Below are 18,310 nucleotides of genomic sequence, written 5' to 3'. Positions count from 1 at the left end.
ATGTTTAATGTGCCTTTTTCAATGTAGTATTTTTTTTTAAAAAAGTAATGTCACCTTTTTTATGTATATAATAAAAGAAAATTTTATTCGTCTTCTTCTTGTTATTATTCTTGAGCGGAGTAGTAGTAATAAGGAAATTATTTAGTCATTAGACAGCCAGTCTACAGTTGTGTAGGTAAACGGTTGATGGGAACCTGTATCAATTTAAAAAACCATTCAGGTCGTTTCTGTGTGGACCGTCAATGTCGGGCAAAACAACACTCTTAACTAAAATAATTAAAAATTGCGATAAAATTTTTGTGGAAAAGCCGAAAAAAATCTACTATTGTTACAGTATTTGGCAGGAGTCATATGATAAAATAAATGTAAGTTCTGCCAAGACGGTGTTTGTGAAAGTACAATCCATTGAGGTCGCTAACATTTTCAGCATTATTGAAACATACTCGTCGCTGATCATTAGCGATTGGGCTGAATCCATTGAACAATGGTCACATTAACTTATAAAGCTGTTCACTATTCGCTCTCATCATGAACAGTTTTCCGTTACTCTGGTTCTTCACAATCTGTTTCATCAGAGCAAATGTATGCGAACACTTGAATTTAACTGTACCTACTATATCATCTACAGAGTTGTTCGTGATTCTAGCTCGCTAATAACTCTCAATAAACAAATCTATCCGGGAGCCCCTAAAATTCTGCTCTCAGCATACAATCAGGCAACTAATAAACCCTACGGCTACATCCTATTTGATCTTAATCAAAATACACCCGAGGATCTGCGTGTAGTCACAGATATTTTTGACAATGAAATTACAGTATATCTCCCCATGAACACTAAAAAGACCTATTAGTTGCTACATAACACTGAAGAAACTACATGAAAATAGACATTTGTTTTCAGTTCTAAGCACTTTAAAACCTCCGCTTTGGAAAGCAATACTCAAACACGGTATTGACAATGATTTCATTAATCTAATATCCGAACTTTGTTTAAATTTGACCGAGGGTAATGTTCAACTGCCAGAAATAGTTAAGCAACCGGCAAAGCAACATCGTTCCATTGTACGTACATTGGCCTCTAAAAAGAAAGGAAAGAATTTCAAAAGGAAACGATTTCTTCAGGCGGGCGGTAGCTTTTTCAAACTTTTACTGCCAATAATTGCAGGACTTATAAATAGTTTTCTCTAGGGACAGAGAATGTAAAAACCCTATAAATCGACGCCAATAGAACTCGCTCTCTCGCCACTCGAACAAGTTGAGAACAATCTGAGTAGATTCCTTGAGAATGAAAATATTGAGGATGATAAAAAACTGCTTTTACTTCAATATGCACTTCGCCGAGTGGACAAACACAAGTCCTATCGGTCGAAGCCCACTGCTGCTGCTGCTGATCCCAAAAAAGAATCATCTCCTCAGGATTCTGCTGCTGGAACACAATTAAAGAAGGAGGAATTGGATTCAATTGTATTGAAAATTGGAAATCTAATGCCCCACTAATATCGTGAACAAAGTAAACGACTCCTAACCTTTCTCATGAAAAGTGGCCAAGGTCACATTCTAGTCGAGAGCATTGGAAAAGGGATTGAAATTTAGGGCAAGATCTATAATCCACCCGATTTCATCTATGATATAGTTACAAATTATAAAGCACTACTATCATTTGACGATCATCTATAAAACCTTCTAAATACACTAAACTTCCCCAAAGTCTTATTGGCAATAGACAATTTCTAAAAAAATTAAATGAACATGCATCATCATCATCATCAACAACATTGACACCATCAAAATATAAACTTGAAGAAGAAGATTTTAAATCAATGCTGTAAAGTACCAGCCTCCTATGATAGCTAGATAAAAACAAAGACGTATCAAGTCAATATCACCACCATAACCAAAACCAACGGCCAGAATACAAATGGATAGTGGACGTTAAACAACGTGTTTACGTTCAAAATGGTTGAATTTCTGAAAGATGTTTATGAAAATATTTGTGAGGCGGGGAGTTTAAGTTCCCCCACCACTCTTTCCAAATTCACTGGTGTTCACACTAAAAGTGTACAAGACTATCTACAAAATGAATCAAGTTACACTCTGCATAGAAATCATAGACTTCGTCCCAATCAATATCGAAAAACTAAAGCCTTTTACGCATTGCATACAATGCAAGCAGAACTCCTGACTCTAGATGAGCTTCAAAGGTGTCACAATACCCCATACATGTACATTCTACATGCAATCAGTGTTTATAGTCGCTATGCATATGCAATTCCATTGGGATCAAAGAGAGGTGTTGAAGTTGCTCTGTCCATTGAAAGTATTCTCGAACTGGATTCATATAAAAAATTCAAACAGATCGCGGTAGTGAATTTGTTAATCCCCATGTTGAAAAAGTACTGGAGAAATATATTATACTACTCTATCATAGTCACTGCCCTATAAAGGATGCATTGGCCGAACGATTGATAAGAACTATTCGACTTTTAATTTCAAGATATTGTACATTGAAAAATACATCGGCTTTTATTCATGATCTTCATAAAATCATGATAATTTATAATCAACGACCTCATCAATCGTTGTCCAACTCTACGCCAACGGAAGTTCATCATTCTGATCATTATACAATTCATGACACCTTTCTTAAACAGTATTCCAATGAATCGTCAGCTGTAAAGAAGATGAAAAATAAATTCAATGCTGTTGATCATGTTCTAATTAATATAACAACTAATGTTTATGAAAAGGGGAATTACTTATGGCCCACAGAACTTTTTAAAGTGGCAAAAATAGTTGACACTAAACCCATAACTTATCGCCTGAGTGATACCAAAGATGAAGAGATTCTCGGCGGCTTTTATGACTATGAACTACAAAAAGTTAAAAATGCTAGTGAAATCTATCAAATTGAAAAGATATTAAAGACACGTACTCGCAGGGGTAAGAAACAGTTACTTGTTCGGTGGCTAGGATACAACTCTGATTTGATTCTTAGATCGGTGTTGAAGATATTGACAATGCCCCATGATTTCTATGTAACTTTCATGTCCAGCGTTTCCGATCCTCTCTACAATGACTTGAATATGACAAGTGATTTTTGGACAAAACTATCCCCTGCCATCAAATTTGACGGTGCATATGTCGACTGTATTCTCAAAAATACCTATGACATCCTGAGAAAGGATCGTGTGTATGATATAAAAGTTATACCACTCGATTGGACAATGAAAGGGTTGAACTATGTCGACTATGAATGGGTTGAAGCACTTAAATCTAGTGAATATCCACATGCCAAATTGAAATATATTGAATATGATAATATGAGTGATTTGTGTCGTGCAATCAATAGAAAAATCTCATATCGTAGGAATGGTAAATTCCATTTTAATTATTCGTTGGGACATGATAGGATTTACATTACCTCACCTCTTGACACTGAAATAATTATTCTCAATGATAATCTGAGAGATGTTCTTGGCTTTAAACAGAATATGATCAATGGGGAAAATGCTGACACCGTTTACGGGATGAATCAAGTTATTTTTGCTGATTATCCACCTGGTTTTGCTTCGGACTCTTGCATATTTCTCTATGCATCCTTTGTGGAAACATCGAGAGTCGGCAATTCAAATTCACCGCTCTTACTTATTATTGAGCGAAAAAAACTCATGAACTTGTTCATCAATATAATATAAGCATCTTCATTATGTTCGTGTAAAAACTCCGTATTTTGAACTGCCAGTTAAAACTAATAAGCGAAATAGGCGATCATTTGACAATAACAGAAGCCTGAGAAGTGATTGCTTGTCATTTTCGAGCCATTGTCAACGACACTAAAATCACCTAAAATGAACAATAGGAGAATTCCATTTGTCTGTCCCGATATCAATTGTTATGTTGGTGCTTTGAGTCCACGTCAAATAGGCAATGGATTGGACAACTACAAGGGGCGTACTACAATGTCTGGCTATGGTCTTGGTTGCTGGTTTGCTAGGCTATTTCGTTCTGGACTACCCCTTGCCAGAAAATATCTTGTACCTGCTGTATCAAATTTTGCTGCCTCCACTCTACAGGACTGAGGGTCGGGCAAGAATTTCAAGGAGAGTGTCAAGGAAAATATTAGATCTTCAGCAAGAGCCGTTGGTGAGCAATTAAAATTTCGGCAAAATGGGAAGGTGTTGAAAGGAATGCATTCGCGTCATACATTTAACAGTTTCCACCCAGGCAAGAAGCAAAGGACATCTATAAGGACTTTGAGAAATAAGACAAGGAATACCAAAAAGCAGAAGAAGAAGAAGAAGAAAAAGAAAAAGATTGTTAGATCAAAGAGGGATTTATTCTCTTAAGATGACTTATCTTCCTCACAAGGAATCATATCCATCAATTAGTTCCTCATTGAATCTATTCAATGCTGAAAATGTTGATGTCAGTGTCAAGCATGGCTACTATGAACAATTTCATCCTCAACAACCCCTCTCGGAAAATGTACACTTTCCAATATTTTCCAATGAAGACTATATCGTTGATTTGTCGTCAACATTTATTGATTTAAATGTTTTGGTGAAGAAAAAGTCAGATAATACAACTCCAAATGCCGGTGATGGTCTCTCCTATGAAAACTGTATTCTACACAGCCTATTCAAAGAAATTTATTTTTTTATTAATAGTACTTTGGTGAACACTAGCAATAATTTATCCAACTATGCAAGCTACATATAACTTATGATGATGAAACCAAATGCGTACAGGGAGTTGAGAGGACAATCATTAGGCTATGAATATCGGTCAGGTGTTGATACTGAAGGTGAGTTGACTACTGCAGTGACCCAAGGGCATCATCTAGTTGTAAAATTAACTCCTGAGATATTCAATATACTCCAATGGCTCCCACTTAGTGCTAGGATTGACTTAGCGCTACTATAGGTACCCTCGCACATTATTTTGAGATTAACACTTCCTACACTACCCGATGCAAATGTCATTATCACACCGTCCATTCTTCACGTTTAGATACAACCAGTACAGAGATCGTTCGCATTGACAGTTGAAAAGCTAAGAGCCCATGGCAACAACATTAAACTTCTTTTTCCCCATACGATCACCAATCAACGTGACATTGCCACCGGCTCTCGTAGCTATAGCGGTTCATCATTTATCAATGGAGAAATTCCATCAAAATTGGTTTTGACTTTTGTGAAGAGTGGCAGTGCCGTTGGATTCTGGACTGAATCCCTCCATAATTTTAATTTTTTCGGTCTATCTAGCCTCGTGTGCAAAGTGAATGGTATTCCACTGTACGCTCTATCATTTGACAAAAAATCTTATAGAACTCTGTACGAGTTGACTTTGCAATCTCTAGATCATGACTCTCAATTATTTGAAAATGGAATAACCGATTCAATGTTTTCAAAAAATCATGGGGTTATTGTTTTGGATTTGTCTGGCACACAGGATATGACCATAGTACGAACAGGGTATGTACGTTTAGAGTGTACATTTGCCAATGCTCTGACCGAGAGTATCACGCTAATATCACTGAGTCAATTTACAACCTATTGGGATATCACCCCCGACGGCAGTGCTCTACTAAACCTAGCACCATGAACACAAACCAAATAATCAACGTATTTAGTATGGATCCACACATGTCCCAGTACAAGTCCTACTGCATACCTTCGGACTTCATTGAAAAAATTCCAAGGGCTAACAATACCCTTATCATTATTAATAGCAGTCCATCGACTTTGAAGACCGGTCACTGGCTATGTATCTTTCAAACAGCGAAGAATATTTAATCTTTTTATCCTCTTGGCCTATCATATAAATTCTACGCACCATACATCAGCAACTTTATTGAAAGCAGGGGGAAAACCATTATTCAAAATCAACGAAGAGTACAGGATTTAACGACTAAGACATGTGGCTTTCATGCACTACTCTTCTTCATGTTCAGATGTCTTGGTTACAAATACAAGCAGTTTCTCGACATCTACGTTGACTTACCTCGATTGAACGACTTTCTAGTGGAGAATATACTTACAAGTGTATTTAATATTGATTTTAGTGCCCTAATAATAAAATGTTATAAAGATGTATGTTAAATTGTTTATTAATAAAAAAAAAATATATACATGATAAAACGACTTTTCTACTCTTTAGATTTCATCCACTACTAGGTATTTGTCGACAACAACTAGTGCAGGTAGATTATCTGAATTTACAGTGTACTCATCCTGATGTAGTTCAATGTCAGGGTCACATTTTCTACAGTATAGTGTGAATTAAATCTTGTCATATCTCTTTTTATAGTCAATGATACTATTATAATTCATTCTATATAATTCACATGTTTCAATTGGCTTATTTGAAGCAATTTCACAAACAGTGTCCTCAAGTGTCGAATCACATTCTGTCACTGCCAAATAAAAATCAGTGGGCTTATAATCATAACCCCCAGTGTCTTCACAGCGATGACGTAGAAACCATATTCTTTTTTTGTTCCAGCAGTTGAATCATTGACCCGGTTCCTCATCCCAGAACAATCTAAAACCATGACGATACCAATCTCGCAGCAATAAACTAAAATCACGGTCAGGATTCTTTCCAATCAAACTTGGATATGTAATCTCCCACTGATTACATTTATCATAATGACAATTAGTACATTAGTGACCTCTAAGATGAGAGTCAAACACCTCCTCAAGACAGGAATTACAACCTTTAATTTATACAGCATATCCTCTATGCAATTTACACGGGTTGCACAATCTACACTTTCCATAAAATTCCTCAATCATTGTGCAATTCTCAAATGATGATTACCAGCTACCCTGTGTATACATACATAACTGACATGTATGGAAAATTTTTTCATATGTTGATACTCTCACTGCCACAATGAAACTGAGCTAGCAACAACAAAAATTGTCTGAGAGAGAGTGAGAGGATTAAATCATTCTTGAGCATCATCTGTCTCATGGAAAAAGTTCTAAATTTCAAAACTAATGTTTAAAAGCATATCCAAAATATCATCTTGCCGTGTCGTGATCAATATATCAATAAATTGTGTAAATGCATTTGGACCACGATGCAGAAGATTCATGCAACAGTATAATGATGGAGAATCAGTTTTCATTATATCAACAAGCAGTCCCCGAGAAAATATCTTCCTTTGAATAGACAACTCTAGAAAATCAACATCTAGAATCAAACGTTTTTCTATAAAAACTAGATTCCTCATGATTCGCTCTTTCTCGAATCTATCCATTTTTTAGAGTCCTAACTCTCTCACAACCAACTTCAGACTAATCAGAATTTCCTTTTGTACTCTAGAAAATATACGCTAGTCTACTATAGAGAAAAAAAAATACCATTGATTTAGAAACATTTTTATTGAACATAATTACAATAATAATATTCAATGATGCATTTTGTTCTCATCAATATATTTCGATAGGGCATCTAATGCTGACCGAAGTTTATTTATATGGAGAATATTCACTTTTCCAGCAAAACATAGTTGCTCCTCCTGCTTAAACTTGCTTAATGATATCACATATCTCGCATACATAATGTCCCATTCAAGACAAAGGATAAAGCCAGCGGAAATTTCCACTGGGATCGGAGCTACTCGCAAATCATTGCTGCCGCTGCTTTTAGTTCCATCGATTATATTCTATAATGTCAATACACCACTCATTTTTTTTTCTCCAAAACTATACTATCAAGTAAACCACTATCACACTGAAATAAAATATCTTAACAATAAGAACTACAATGAAAATTACTCCCTATATCTGAATCCAACTACCAATCAAGTAAGTGTAACTGCCACTCTCTCTCTCTCTGTTTGACCTCCAAAAAATGGGTGTTATCTCAGAAAAGCCGTCTGCTAAGGCAAGTATCGTTCGTAGTAATAGGTGACTGACCGGTGGTAACCCAATGTACCGGTTAAACTACACACATATCCATGCCTCAGGCTTGTGAAAGTGCATGTGTATTCAGTGGTAATTGGGCGCTTACTACTGATTTGTGGCACACAATAGCAGGAAACGCCAGTTTGCTGTGACGTGATCACGCCAATTTGCTTAGTCTATAGTATTCTTTGGTCTTTGACAAAAGTAAAGGGAAGTCTGAATTTAAATGCAAACTGTGTTTTTTCTCTTGTGAGGTGTACTTCAAAGGTTAAATTTTAGTTGTTTTTTCATTGTTTTTTCTTGTTTTGTTTTTCTGAGCACTGAAGACAATTTGGCGGAGGTCTTGTTTTCTGCTTATTTTTTGCTTATAAATATCTGCTTATTTTCACGTCAAATTGTTCCACTGGCTGACAACTACCGTCGTTTTTTCGGTTTTTTTAATTTTATTTTTCATTTATTATTTTTCTCTTTTTTGTTTCATACGTCACGTCTGAATTTCAGTTCCATTGTAACTGAACCCCCATGTAACTGAACCCCCGTATAACCGAACCCCCATGCAACTGAACCCCCGTGCAGCTGAACCCTCGGGCTACTGAACCGTCATGCAACTCAACCCCATTTAACTAAACACTCGTGCAGCTCAACCCCCGTGCAACTCAACCCCATTTAACTAAGCCCCCGTGTAACTGAACCCCCATGTAACTGAACCCTCATGTAACTGAACCCCCGTGTAACTGAACCTCCGTATAACCGAACCCCCCTGCAGCTGAACCCCCGTGCAACTGAACCCCCGTGCAACTGAACTCTCGTGCTATTGAACCCTCATACAACTGAACCCCCTTTAACTGAACCCTCGTGCAACTCAACCCTCGTGCAACTCAACCCCATTTAACCAAACCCCCGTGTAACTGAACCCCCATGTAACTGTAACCGTGTGTAACCATGTAACCATGTAACTGTGTGTTAACAGAACACAACTGATGAGCGAAAAGTTATGAAAGAGAGGGGTAATACCGAACTCTCAGCTACCATTCTTGGGAGACATCTGACAGTTTATAAGTGACCATAAAATTCCTGTGTTGTTTTAAAGTTACTTTTCTGTGAATAGGCAGCGTGGCGGCAGAGTGCACCTGGCAACAATGAATCACATCAGTCCAGTTTTGTCAGGAAAAAATTACTCAGTGATAATTTATTGCTCCCACTAGCATTATGCGCTTCTAGGTCTGGGCCTAGGGACCTAATGGTAAATCCAGGCCTGAGCGTGCACATATTTCCTTTTGGTGAATTGACTTTCCCTTTAAGCACTCTCTGAAAGTTCCAACTTAATACAAAAATCCCTTTTTGAGATATGCCATTTTTGAAAATCTGCATGCACATAGTGTCTTTTGATTTAGTTCAAGTTCCACCTCAAATACTTCATTCTGTCAAATTTTTAACTTGATATGCGTAGCCTTAATAGTGCTAGTTTAATAGTAGCAGAGGTCGTAATAGGAGCTGTAGAAGTAATAATAGTGTTGAATTAGTTGTAGTAGTAGCAGTATTAATAGCAGTAGTAGCAGGTAGATGCCCCAGAAGTTTCATCTTGATACGCTAAGCTGTTCAAAAAAAAAATTTCAAATGCACCTGTATCAACAATCTGTATGTTATTTCAAGTTACCAATTGTTAAAAATTAAGGTTTTTATAGAGGGGATGATCGTAAAAACTTTGAAGGAGGCTCTTTCGATTGGAAATTGAAATTTCAAGTTTAATTTCGGATAATAAAAGGTAATCACAGGACAACCAGCCTTTCCCTCTTAACCGACACCCCCCCCCCAAATACATCCGATCAAAATAAAAATTAAAATTTTGTTCAAAATAGTCTGAAGATCAAATAACCATGCCTTTGGGGTTAACAACCCCACACGCAGCATCTGGGGCAAGGGCTGTAAGTTAAGCTAGTTGCTCATTGCTAACACATAAGGTTTTTGTAGAAAAAATTTTGTATGAACTTTTGGGGGGGGGGCTAATTCGATTGGAAATCAAAATTACCGGTGCACTTTTTCAGAGTTAAAAGTGATCGGAGGGCTTCCACCCCACCCTATTTTTCCCCCAAATACATCCGATCTTAATTTTGGGACGGCCATTTTATTTAAAACAGTTTAAAGGTTAAATAACTATTGTTCATAGCCCTATTGTGTTTCACCCATCGTAAGTACGGTGGTTGAGTTGCATGAGGGTCCAGTAGCTCGAGGGTTCAGTTGCACGGGGGTTCAGTTGCATGGGGGCTCGGTTATCCGGGGGTCCATTTCCACGGGGGTTCAGTTACATGGGGGGTCAGTTACACGGGGGTTTAGTTAAATGGGGTTGAGTTGCACAGGGGTTGAGTTGCACGAGGATTCAGATAAAGGGGGTTCAGTTGCATGAGGGTTCAGTAGCACGAGGGTTCAGTTGATCGGGGGTTCAGTTGCACGAGGGTTCCGGTACACGGTGGTGCTGTTAAAGGGGGGTTCAGTTGTTTGGGGTTCAGTTACACGGGGGTTCAGTTACACGCACACCCTGACTTTCATATTATACTGCACCAGATTATCCTATATTAAGCGTTCCCAAATGTCTATCTCGCAAATTTGCCTTGTGCTAGCCAAAAATGTGAGGTATCCGCTCATTCTTAATTATACTTCATTGAAACCTAAATTTTGCGAAAAACATACCCTCGTATTTAGGTGATTCTTTATTTTTTCAGAACTTTTCATGAATCTAGCAGAAAAAGAAACAGTGAACACAGAACACAGAGCAGAAAACACAGTACTATTATCCGCTGTAGCAGCGAATTTTATCATGTAGGCATCTGTGGTTGAACTCATTTTAAAGTGGGAAGATACACAAGGGGGACAATAATAAACAATGTGTTTGGGGGGATGAGAGTATATGCTCGAAAACATCTAAAATACATAAATTATATGTGAAAACAAAAATATATTGGAAAATATGTAAAAAGCTTGACACTCTGGTATGTGGGTGGGGGTGAAATGGTAGTGGCTTATAGGTACCCTTCAAATACGAGCGAGCTATCGAAATATATGGAGATGTGTTTAAAGAACTATTATTTAGATCGAGTTCTCAAAAATAAAATTGATTCTGCATAGATGTATACGAATGAAAGCTTTTTCTGTGGGGAGGGGGGGGGGACATTACCCAGAATTGATGGTTCGTGAAAGTGCATTCAAAGTCCAAATATTTCAATTTCTAACATTTAAATAGAATCTCGTCTAATATTTTGAGGTGAGAAGAAAGATCGTCACGTAGCCTACACCAAAGATTTGAAAAATCTTACCAAAGGTATGATAGGGTCTACCACTCTCCAATATAAACAAAAATAGATAGGGTGTTTCCGTGAATTGTGTTTCCACCGGAAATAATTTCGAAAAAAACGGAAAAGTGCAAGGAATTTATTAGATGTCCATCAATTGGATTGTTGCTAGTTATTCAAAAATATGTCCTACGTGAACAAATCTAAATATATGCGTCAGTTCCACTGTTTAATTATACAGTAATCTTGAAAATTAACCCAAATCGTATTTTATGATTTCATTTTTATCACATCTTGGATTCGAAAAGAAGAGTGTTTTTGTAAAAAAAAAAAAATCTAAGAAACAAAAGGTTTCCCAGAAATTGAAAGGTTTTACTGATAACTTTTGTGTGTTCTAAGGAGGAAGATGGGTCTCTTTGACTCTTAAGACCTCCCTCTTTCATCCTCGAAGAATAACAATATAATAATGATAAAAGTGAGTTTCCTTTCATTTTACGCTTCTGCGGTTAGCTGCTTAGTAGATATGCTGTCATCTTCTTCAGTAAGTGCTTTTGGACACATTACAAGTGTGTAAGTCTAGTTAAGGATTTGACACTTCTTTTTATCTTTTTTAAAACTTTTTTATTCTATATTTCATTTAGAATATTTTATATCCAGTAAATGTAAATTAGTGTCATATTTTTCAAAAGGTCTCAAAAACTTGCTATTTCTGAATATTTTTTTTTTTTAAAGGGCAAATCACTGGTTCATAATAAATAGCCAAAATTATGTAAAATAATTTGACTTACATAGAATAAAACTATGCTTGTTTAATGATTTATTTTTTTATTTTTATCGTTTGACAATTGAGCATATTTTTGAATTTTAGTTATTTCTTACAAGCTTTTAATGCATTTTTGTTGACCCATCAAGTTCCTTTTATGCTTTTATAAATTTTTAAATTATGCATTTAGCATCGTAATTAAGCGTTTTAATTAATATTAATTAAGCATTTATAAAATGCTTTTAGAAATGTCTACATATTTAAACCGTTTTTCGCGCATTGACTTAACTATTTATGACCTACCTGGCTACCTTTAATAATTTCCTTGTATTGTAGCCTAATTGAAGTTTTTTGGCAGATTTTGGTTATACTGCATCAATCATTTGGCAAGAAGTAAATTAAAAAAAATAGTAAAAGAATGTGAGAAAGTTGGTGAAATATCGTACACTTGTGTACATACAAGACCGCCCTGAAGGTTGGTCGACGTAAACTGCTACGGGTTAACATCTTACAAACCAATAACATTTAATTAATTTACATTTAATTAATTAGAAAAAATTTTCCATAAAAGAAGTTTTTCAATGAAAAATAAAGGCCATTTTAAACTTAAGATCAGCAGATACAAATATCTGCTAAAATTCAAACCCAAAATAACCAAAAATTACTATTAAAGAATAAATGAAACCCAAAACGAACAGAAAATAAATAAACAATGATAGCGAAAAACATACAAAAAGTAATAATATAAATTAATAAATAAATCTTAAAGCGAGTAAGGCTTAAATTGAATATGCAAATCAACCTTAAAACGAAAAAAGTTATTTTGCTACTGAAGTATAAATGAAAGCCAAAACGACCAGAAATTAAATAAACAATCAACACAATCAAACATACAATAGATACTAATATAAATGAATAAATAAATCTTAAAAAGAGTGAGACTTAATTTGAATATGCAAATCAAGCTTGAAAGGAACAAAAATCACTACAAACAAGAGTTTGGGTATCGCCTCCTTCTCTCACTTTAAATGTCTAAAACCTACTGCGTCATTGGAGCTTCACTGAAAATTATACGAGTCTTGAACAGCCTTGGAAAGTATAAACAAATTCAAATTGAATATTTGATATATAATGATAATAATTGTTTAAAGCCTCTTTCACTGTGATTTTTATTTTCATTTTTCAATGCAGTAAGCACTGGAAAAGAAAATATTTGTAATATAATTCGTTTTCAGTGAAGCACCAATGACGCAGCAGGCTTTAGGTGTTTACAGTTAAAGATAGGGGCGGTATCCAAACTCTTGTTGGTAGTGAAACTACATTTGTCTTGAACAATCTTGGAAAGAACTAATAAACTAAACTGAGTATTCGATATATAATGATATTAATTGCTGAAACCTCATCAGTTCAAAATTTTACTTTAATTTTAATATTTATTTTCAATATTAAGTACAAAAGAAAATATTTGTAATATAATTCGTTTTCAGCAAAGCGCCAATGGCGCAGTTGGTTTTAGATTTGTACAGTGAGAGAAGGAGGTCATACCCAAACTCCTGTTTGTATTGATTTTTGTTCGTTTCAAACTTGATTTGCATATTCAGTTTAAGTTTAACTCTTTTTAAGATTTATTTATTCATTTATATTAGTATCTATTGTATGTTTGTTTGTATTGATTGTTTATTTAATTTCTGGTCGTTTTGTAAAGTAACCTTTTTAAAGTAAGCTTATTTCAAAATCAAACTTTAATTTCAACATCAAATGTTCATCAAATTATCATAACTTGTATCAAAGTAACAATACCAAAGTAAAAAAATAACAAAGTAAAGAAAGCATCAAAGTAACCAGTGTACAAAAGTAACAATAAGCAACTTGCTTAAGTTACAGCCCTAGCACCGTAAATTGGAGTTGCCACGTAAATCAATAAATTCAAGTATCAAAGTAAACAAAGTGTCAAAGTAAAAACAAGCACGTTCTGTACCTCATACTAATTTTCACAGGACTAGGGGCGGGGGGTGGGTTCAACTCCGGAAGCCTAAGTATTTGGTTTTTGAGCTTTTTTGTACAAAATGGAAATACATTCTTAGACCATACTGGCTATACATGACAAATGAAACTCAGAGAGGAAAAAAAATAACAGAATGAACAATTAAATAAAAAAAGGTGAAAAACGAGGATTTGGTCAGCCAGTGGTGAAACATGAAGAAGAATAGATACGCAAATATTTCGACAAGGACCTCCACCGGGTCGTTCTCAGTGCTAAATAAAAAAGAAAGAAAAGAAAAAGAAACCAACGAAAATCGAACCCTTCGAAGTTTACTTGACAACGACAGAACAAAAACTAAATAAGAACCAGGTTGGAATCAATGAAAAAAGAAATCTACCAAGATGATTGAGCAATAATCCTTTGCTTTGCTTTAGCTTTAGCTGGTCTACGAATTCGTTCAACATTTGATGTGCAAATAGGTTCTCTCAAGCTGTACCAAGTGAAAATATTGATTGAGTCCTTCAGAATTAAACTGTCATAAATTGAGCTTGACGAAATATCTCCAGTATCTCTATTTATTACTAAATTTCACTTTATGTATTTTTTTATTTCAATTACCTCTTTAAAAGTTTATGGTAGGCCATTTACAGTAGATATTAAGGTTACCTCGTCAAAAAGAACCAGATGGGTCTGATTTTCGTAAATATGCAGGGCCAATGCCGAATAAAAGTTGTAATTGTTATTTTTCAATCTCAGGGACTTATCTATTAAAATTTTGTGTTCGTGCAAACGTTCACCTAGCTTTGAGGGGTCTTACCAATGTAAAATTTCCCACATGAACACGAGATTCTATAGACACCACTACCCAGTACAGGGTCAGTTTTATCCTTTCCTGAGTTTAAAAAATGTTCAAATTTTTGTTCAGTTTTGAAAGAAACAGAGAGATTATGTTTTTTTTTATTTTTCCAAGTTTATCGCCAAGTTTCGGGATGTATGGTATAGTGATGAAAGTTTTTTTCTCAATTGCCAGGGCAACTGAATCAAGGGGGACGGGCTCCCTATTTTTTTGTTTTATCTTTTTTGGTCGTCTATCTATGATATTTTCAATAAGTTTTATTGGGTAAACATTGCAGAATAGAATATCTTTGATATAGTTTAATTCAGAATTTATATGATTACGAGAACAGATTTTTAAAACTCTGTCGACTAAAGAGATTATTACCCCTCTTTTCACAGAAGGAGGGCGATGTGAAGAGAAATGTAGATATCGATCATTATGGGTCGGCTTTCTATATATAGAAAATTCAAGGCTAGGAGTAGTTTTTATAATCAAAACATCCAAGAAAGGCAGCTTACCTGAATCTTCGAGTTCCATTGTGAACTGGAGATTCGAATCAAAAGAGTTCAAATGTGCCAAAAAATGTCTTAAGAGTCTTGTCCTTGTTCCCAAACAGGGCACCTTTTTGCACCTTTTGCACCTTTTTTGGTTTTATTTTTCATTTTGTTATTATCTTTCCTTTCTGAGTTTCATTTGACAAAATGGAAATCTTAAATTTTTGACTGGATGCCCTTTGAAAAAGTGGGGCGTGGGCTAGTTGCCTATTGATCACTTTAGACTCTTAAAAAAGAGCTAGATGTATCAATTTCTGATCAAATGAGTCCCCTGAAGGGGATCATTGGAGGGGGCTCCAACTTTGGAGGGAGCCCCCCTCCAAAGTTAATACGACCAACCCTTCCAAAAATTACCTTATATTCTACTAATAGGCAACTTACATAAGTTACTATCCTTGCCACGGGGGCTATGGAGGATTTCTTAACCCCTAAGTTATAGTAATTTGTTTGGACTATTTTGAACAAAATGGCTACTTCAAAATTTGGATAAAATGCATTTGGGAGGAAAAGGCATAAGGGGGGGGGGTCTTGTTACTTTTTGATCACTTTCGATTCCGAAAAGGGGCATAATAAATTTCAATTTCTGGTTGAATGAACTTCCTCCAAAGTGTATGCGACCACACTTTCCATAGAAACTTTAAATGTTAACGATGGCCTGCTAATATAACTTACAGCCCTTTCCCCCGGCTGGGGGGATTCAAACCCAGAACCGTAGCTGTTTGACATTTGGACGATCTTGAACAAAATGGCTAAATCCAAATTTTGATAGGAAGCATTTAGAAAAAAATGGCGTGGGGGGGTTGCTTACTGTCCAATTATTCTTGGCTTTTAAAAATGGAGCTAAAACTTTTGATTTAAATTGAATGAGCCTTTTCCAAAGCCTATACGATTACTTCTTTGATAAAAACTTTATATATGAGTAATGGACAGCTTGCATAACTTACAGCCCTTGCCCTGGGGGCGGTGGGAGGTTTTGTCAACCTGAGGCCAAATTATTTTAATTACTTCACATTTTGACTATTTTTGACATAATAACCATCTCAAAATTTTGATTGGCTGCATTTGGCATTTGGGGATAAGAGGGCGTGAAGGGGGGGGGGGGGTTGGTACCCTCCAATTACATTTGAGTCTTAAAAAGGCACTAGAAATTATTATTTCCAATTTAATTTAGCCCCTCCGAAGTTTATAACACCACCTCTTGCATATAAAGCACCTCTGGGGGGGGGGGGGAATAATAAAAAAATTGAATGTAGTGCCTCGAGTTCCAATCGAATTAGTCCCCTTTGAAGTTTATACGACGATCCCTTCCATATGAAGTGCCTCTGGGGGAAAAAAATACTAATTGAATAATAATATAACACTGAGCCGTATGGCCTTTACTATAGGCAACGCGATAGCGTTGATATGCCATAGAAGGAAATTATAGAATAAAACCTCCTCTCCAGGGGCACCGAGGGGGGGGGGTACTAAAGTGAAAAAATTGAGGATAAAACTGTATCTCATCTTGTCTCGCCTGCAATAATTCCCGGTCTGAAAATTTTATGTGAAGGTGCAGATCAGGGACACATTTGAAGGAAAAATTCAGAAAGGTGCTCCAAAAACGATCATTAACACATTCCTAAACCCCTTCAATTTACTTCCCCTTCACAATTTACACATCCCTTCACTTTACTCCCCCTTTTCTCTTGATGGATAAATATTCAACCTACTGTATATATTCCCGCTAAATTTGTTCAATAACGAACGGCTGTAGCGCGTGACCGATAGTTGTAACATCCAGTGATAAGATGCAAATAAATATTGCATTATAACCGTTCACTATTGTGACATATGCCGGTAATATATTTAATGGGTTCTATATTGATCGATTAGGTGGCTGGAGGGGGGGGGATAAACTAAAGCAATGCACTTTTATGGGTAAGATAAGTAAGTATCTGTGACGGTTTTGAAGTATTTATCACAATTTTCCAGGACTTACTAAAATTTGCCCCTGATCTGCGCTTTTACCTTTTTTTCAGGAGCTGGTAGACAGAGCCATGGAACTTGTAAAAAAACAAGGATATCGTGCAGTGATTGTTAGTGCTACAAACCCTATCACAATAAATATGTTTGAAAAACAAAAATTCGATATGCTGAAAGAATTGAGTATAAGCAACTACACTATAGATGGCGTCAAAGCATTTCCTAATGCAACAGTAGGGCAGGTAGGAAAGCTATTTGGAAAGGCCTTGGTATAAGGGTATAAGTTCAAGGACAATTGACTATATAGTCGAGACTACTTACAATGATGAGAAATTTTCCTATCTTTTAAGCCCGGCAGGGTTTTTGTGCGAATACCCTTTAGGTAGTGCTTTAATTTTTTCTAATAAATTCGTTTATTAAAATGTATTTATTATTTGTGATAGTGCTAGGCACGAAGTCATTATGAATGGGGCTCAGCAAACTATGATTCCTATTCATTTTAATCTCAGAATTCACATTTTGATCCTTCTTTTATCTTTATTTTTGCTGTTTCTCATGCCACCCATCTCCGTCATTGGCTGCCGTAATTCAAAATATGTTGTGTAGCATTTATTACAAGGTTTGACACAAACCAAAATAAGCTTATTTTAAGCAAACCTTGGAGCTTGATACAACCAAATTTTTCTCAGTGTTATTTGGTTGTCATTTGTTTAAAATGTATTTTCTTACCAAAATCCACTATAATTCAAAAGGCGTTATGTTAGATTTTCTAAGAACATAGACCTTTAAAAAATTGGTGAAATAAAACTATATCCTAATCCGAGGCCGTGTCCAGGATTATAGTTTGGGGGGGGGATATTTTTTTGAGGACATTTTAATAAAAAAAAACTACAAAACACGTATTAAAAATTTGTTATATATATTTTTTTTTACGATTTTAAGAGCTGGACTTTTTTTGGGGGGGAGGGGGGGAGGGTGGGGGGAGGTAAAAAAACCCCTAATCTCT

General features: G+C 35.8%; 1 protein-coding gene across 1 annotated transcript in view; it reads left to right on the top strand.

The window, feature by feature from the left end:
* LOC148941134 (uncharacterized) overlaps positions 1–17,724 on the top strand; it is a 49,643-nt gene extending 31,919 nt beyond the window's left edge. Inside the window, exon 3 of the mRNA XM_089104587.1 lies at positions 17,361–17,724. Within this exon, the coding sequence (XP_088960713.1) occupies positions 17,361–17,579 (219 nt within the window). The 3' untranslated portion in view covers positions 17,580–17,724. The remainder of the gene's footprint in view (positions 1–17,360) is intronic.
* Positions 17,725–18,310: the final 586 nt, after the last annotated feature.

This window comes from Artemia sp. Qi Xiang Cuo, chromosome 18 (genome assembly GCF_049724085.1).
Source record: "Artemia sp. Qi Xiang Cuo chromosome 18, ASM4972408v1, whole genome shotgun sequence".
Lineage (NCBI taxonomy): Eukaryota > Metazoa > Arthropoda > Branchiopoda > Anostraca > Artemiidae > Artemia > Artemia sp. Qi Xiang Cuo.
Note: the sequence above shows the minus strand (reverse complement) of the source record. Positions and strands in the feature narration are given on the sequence as shown.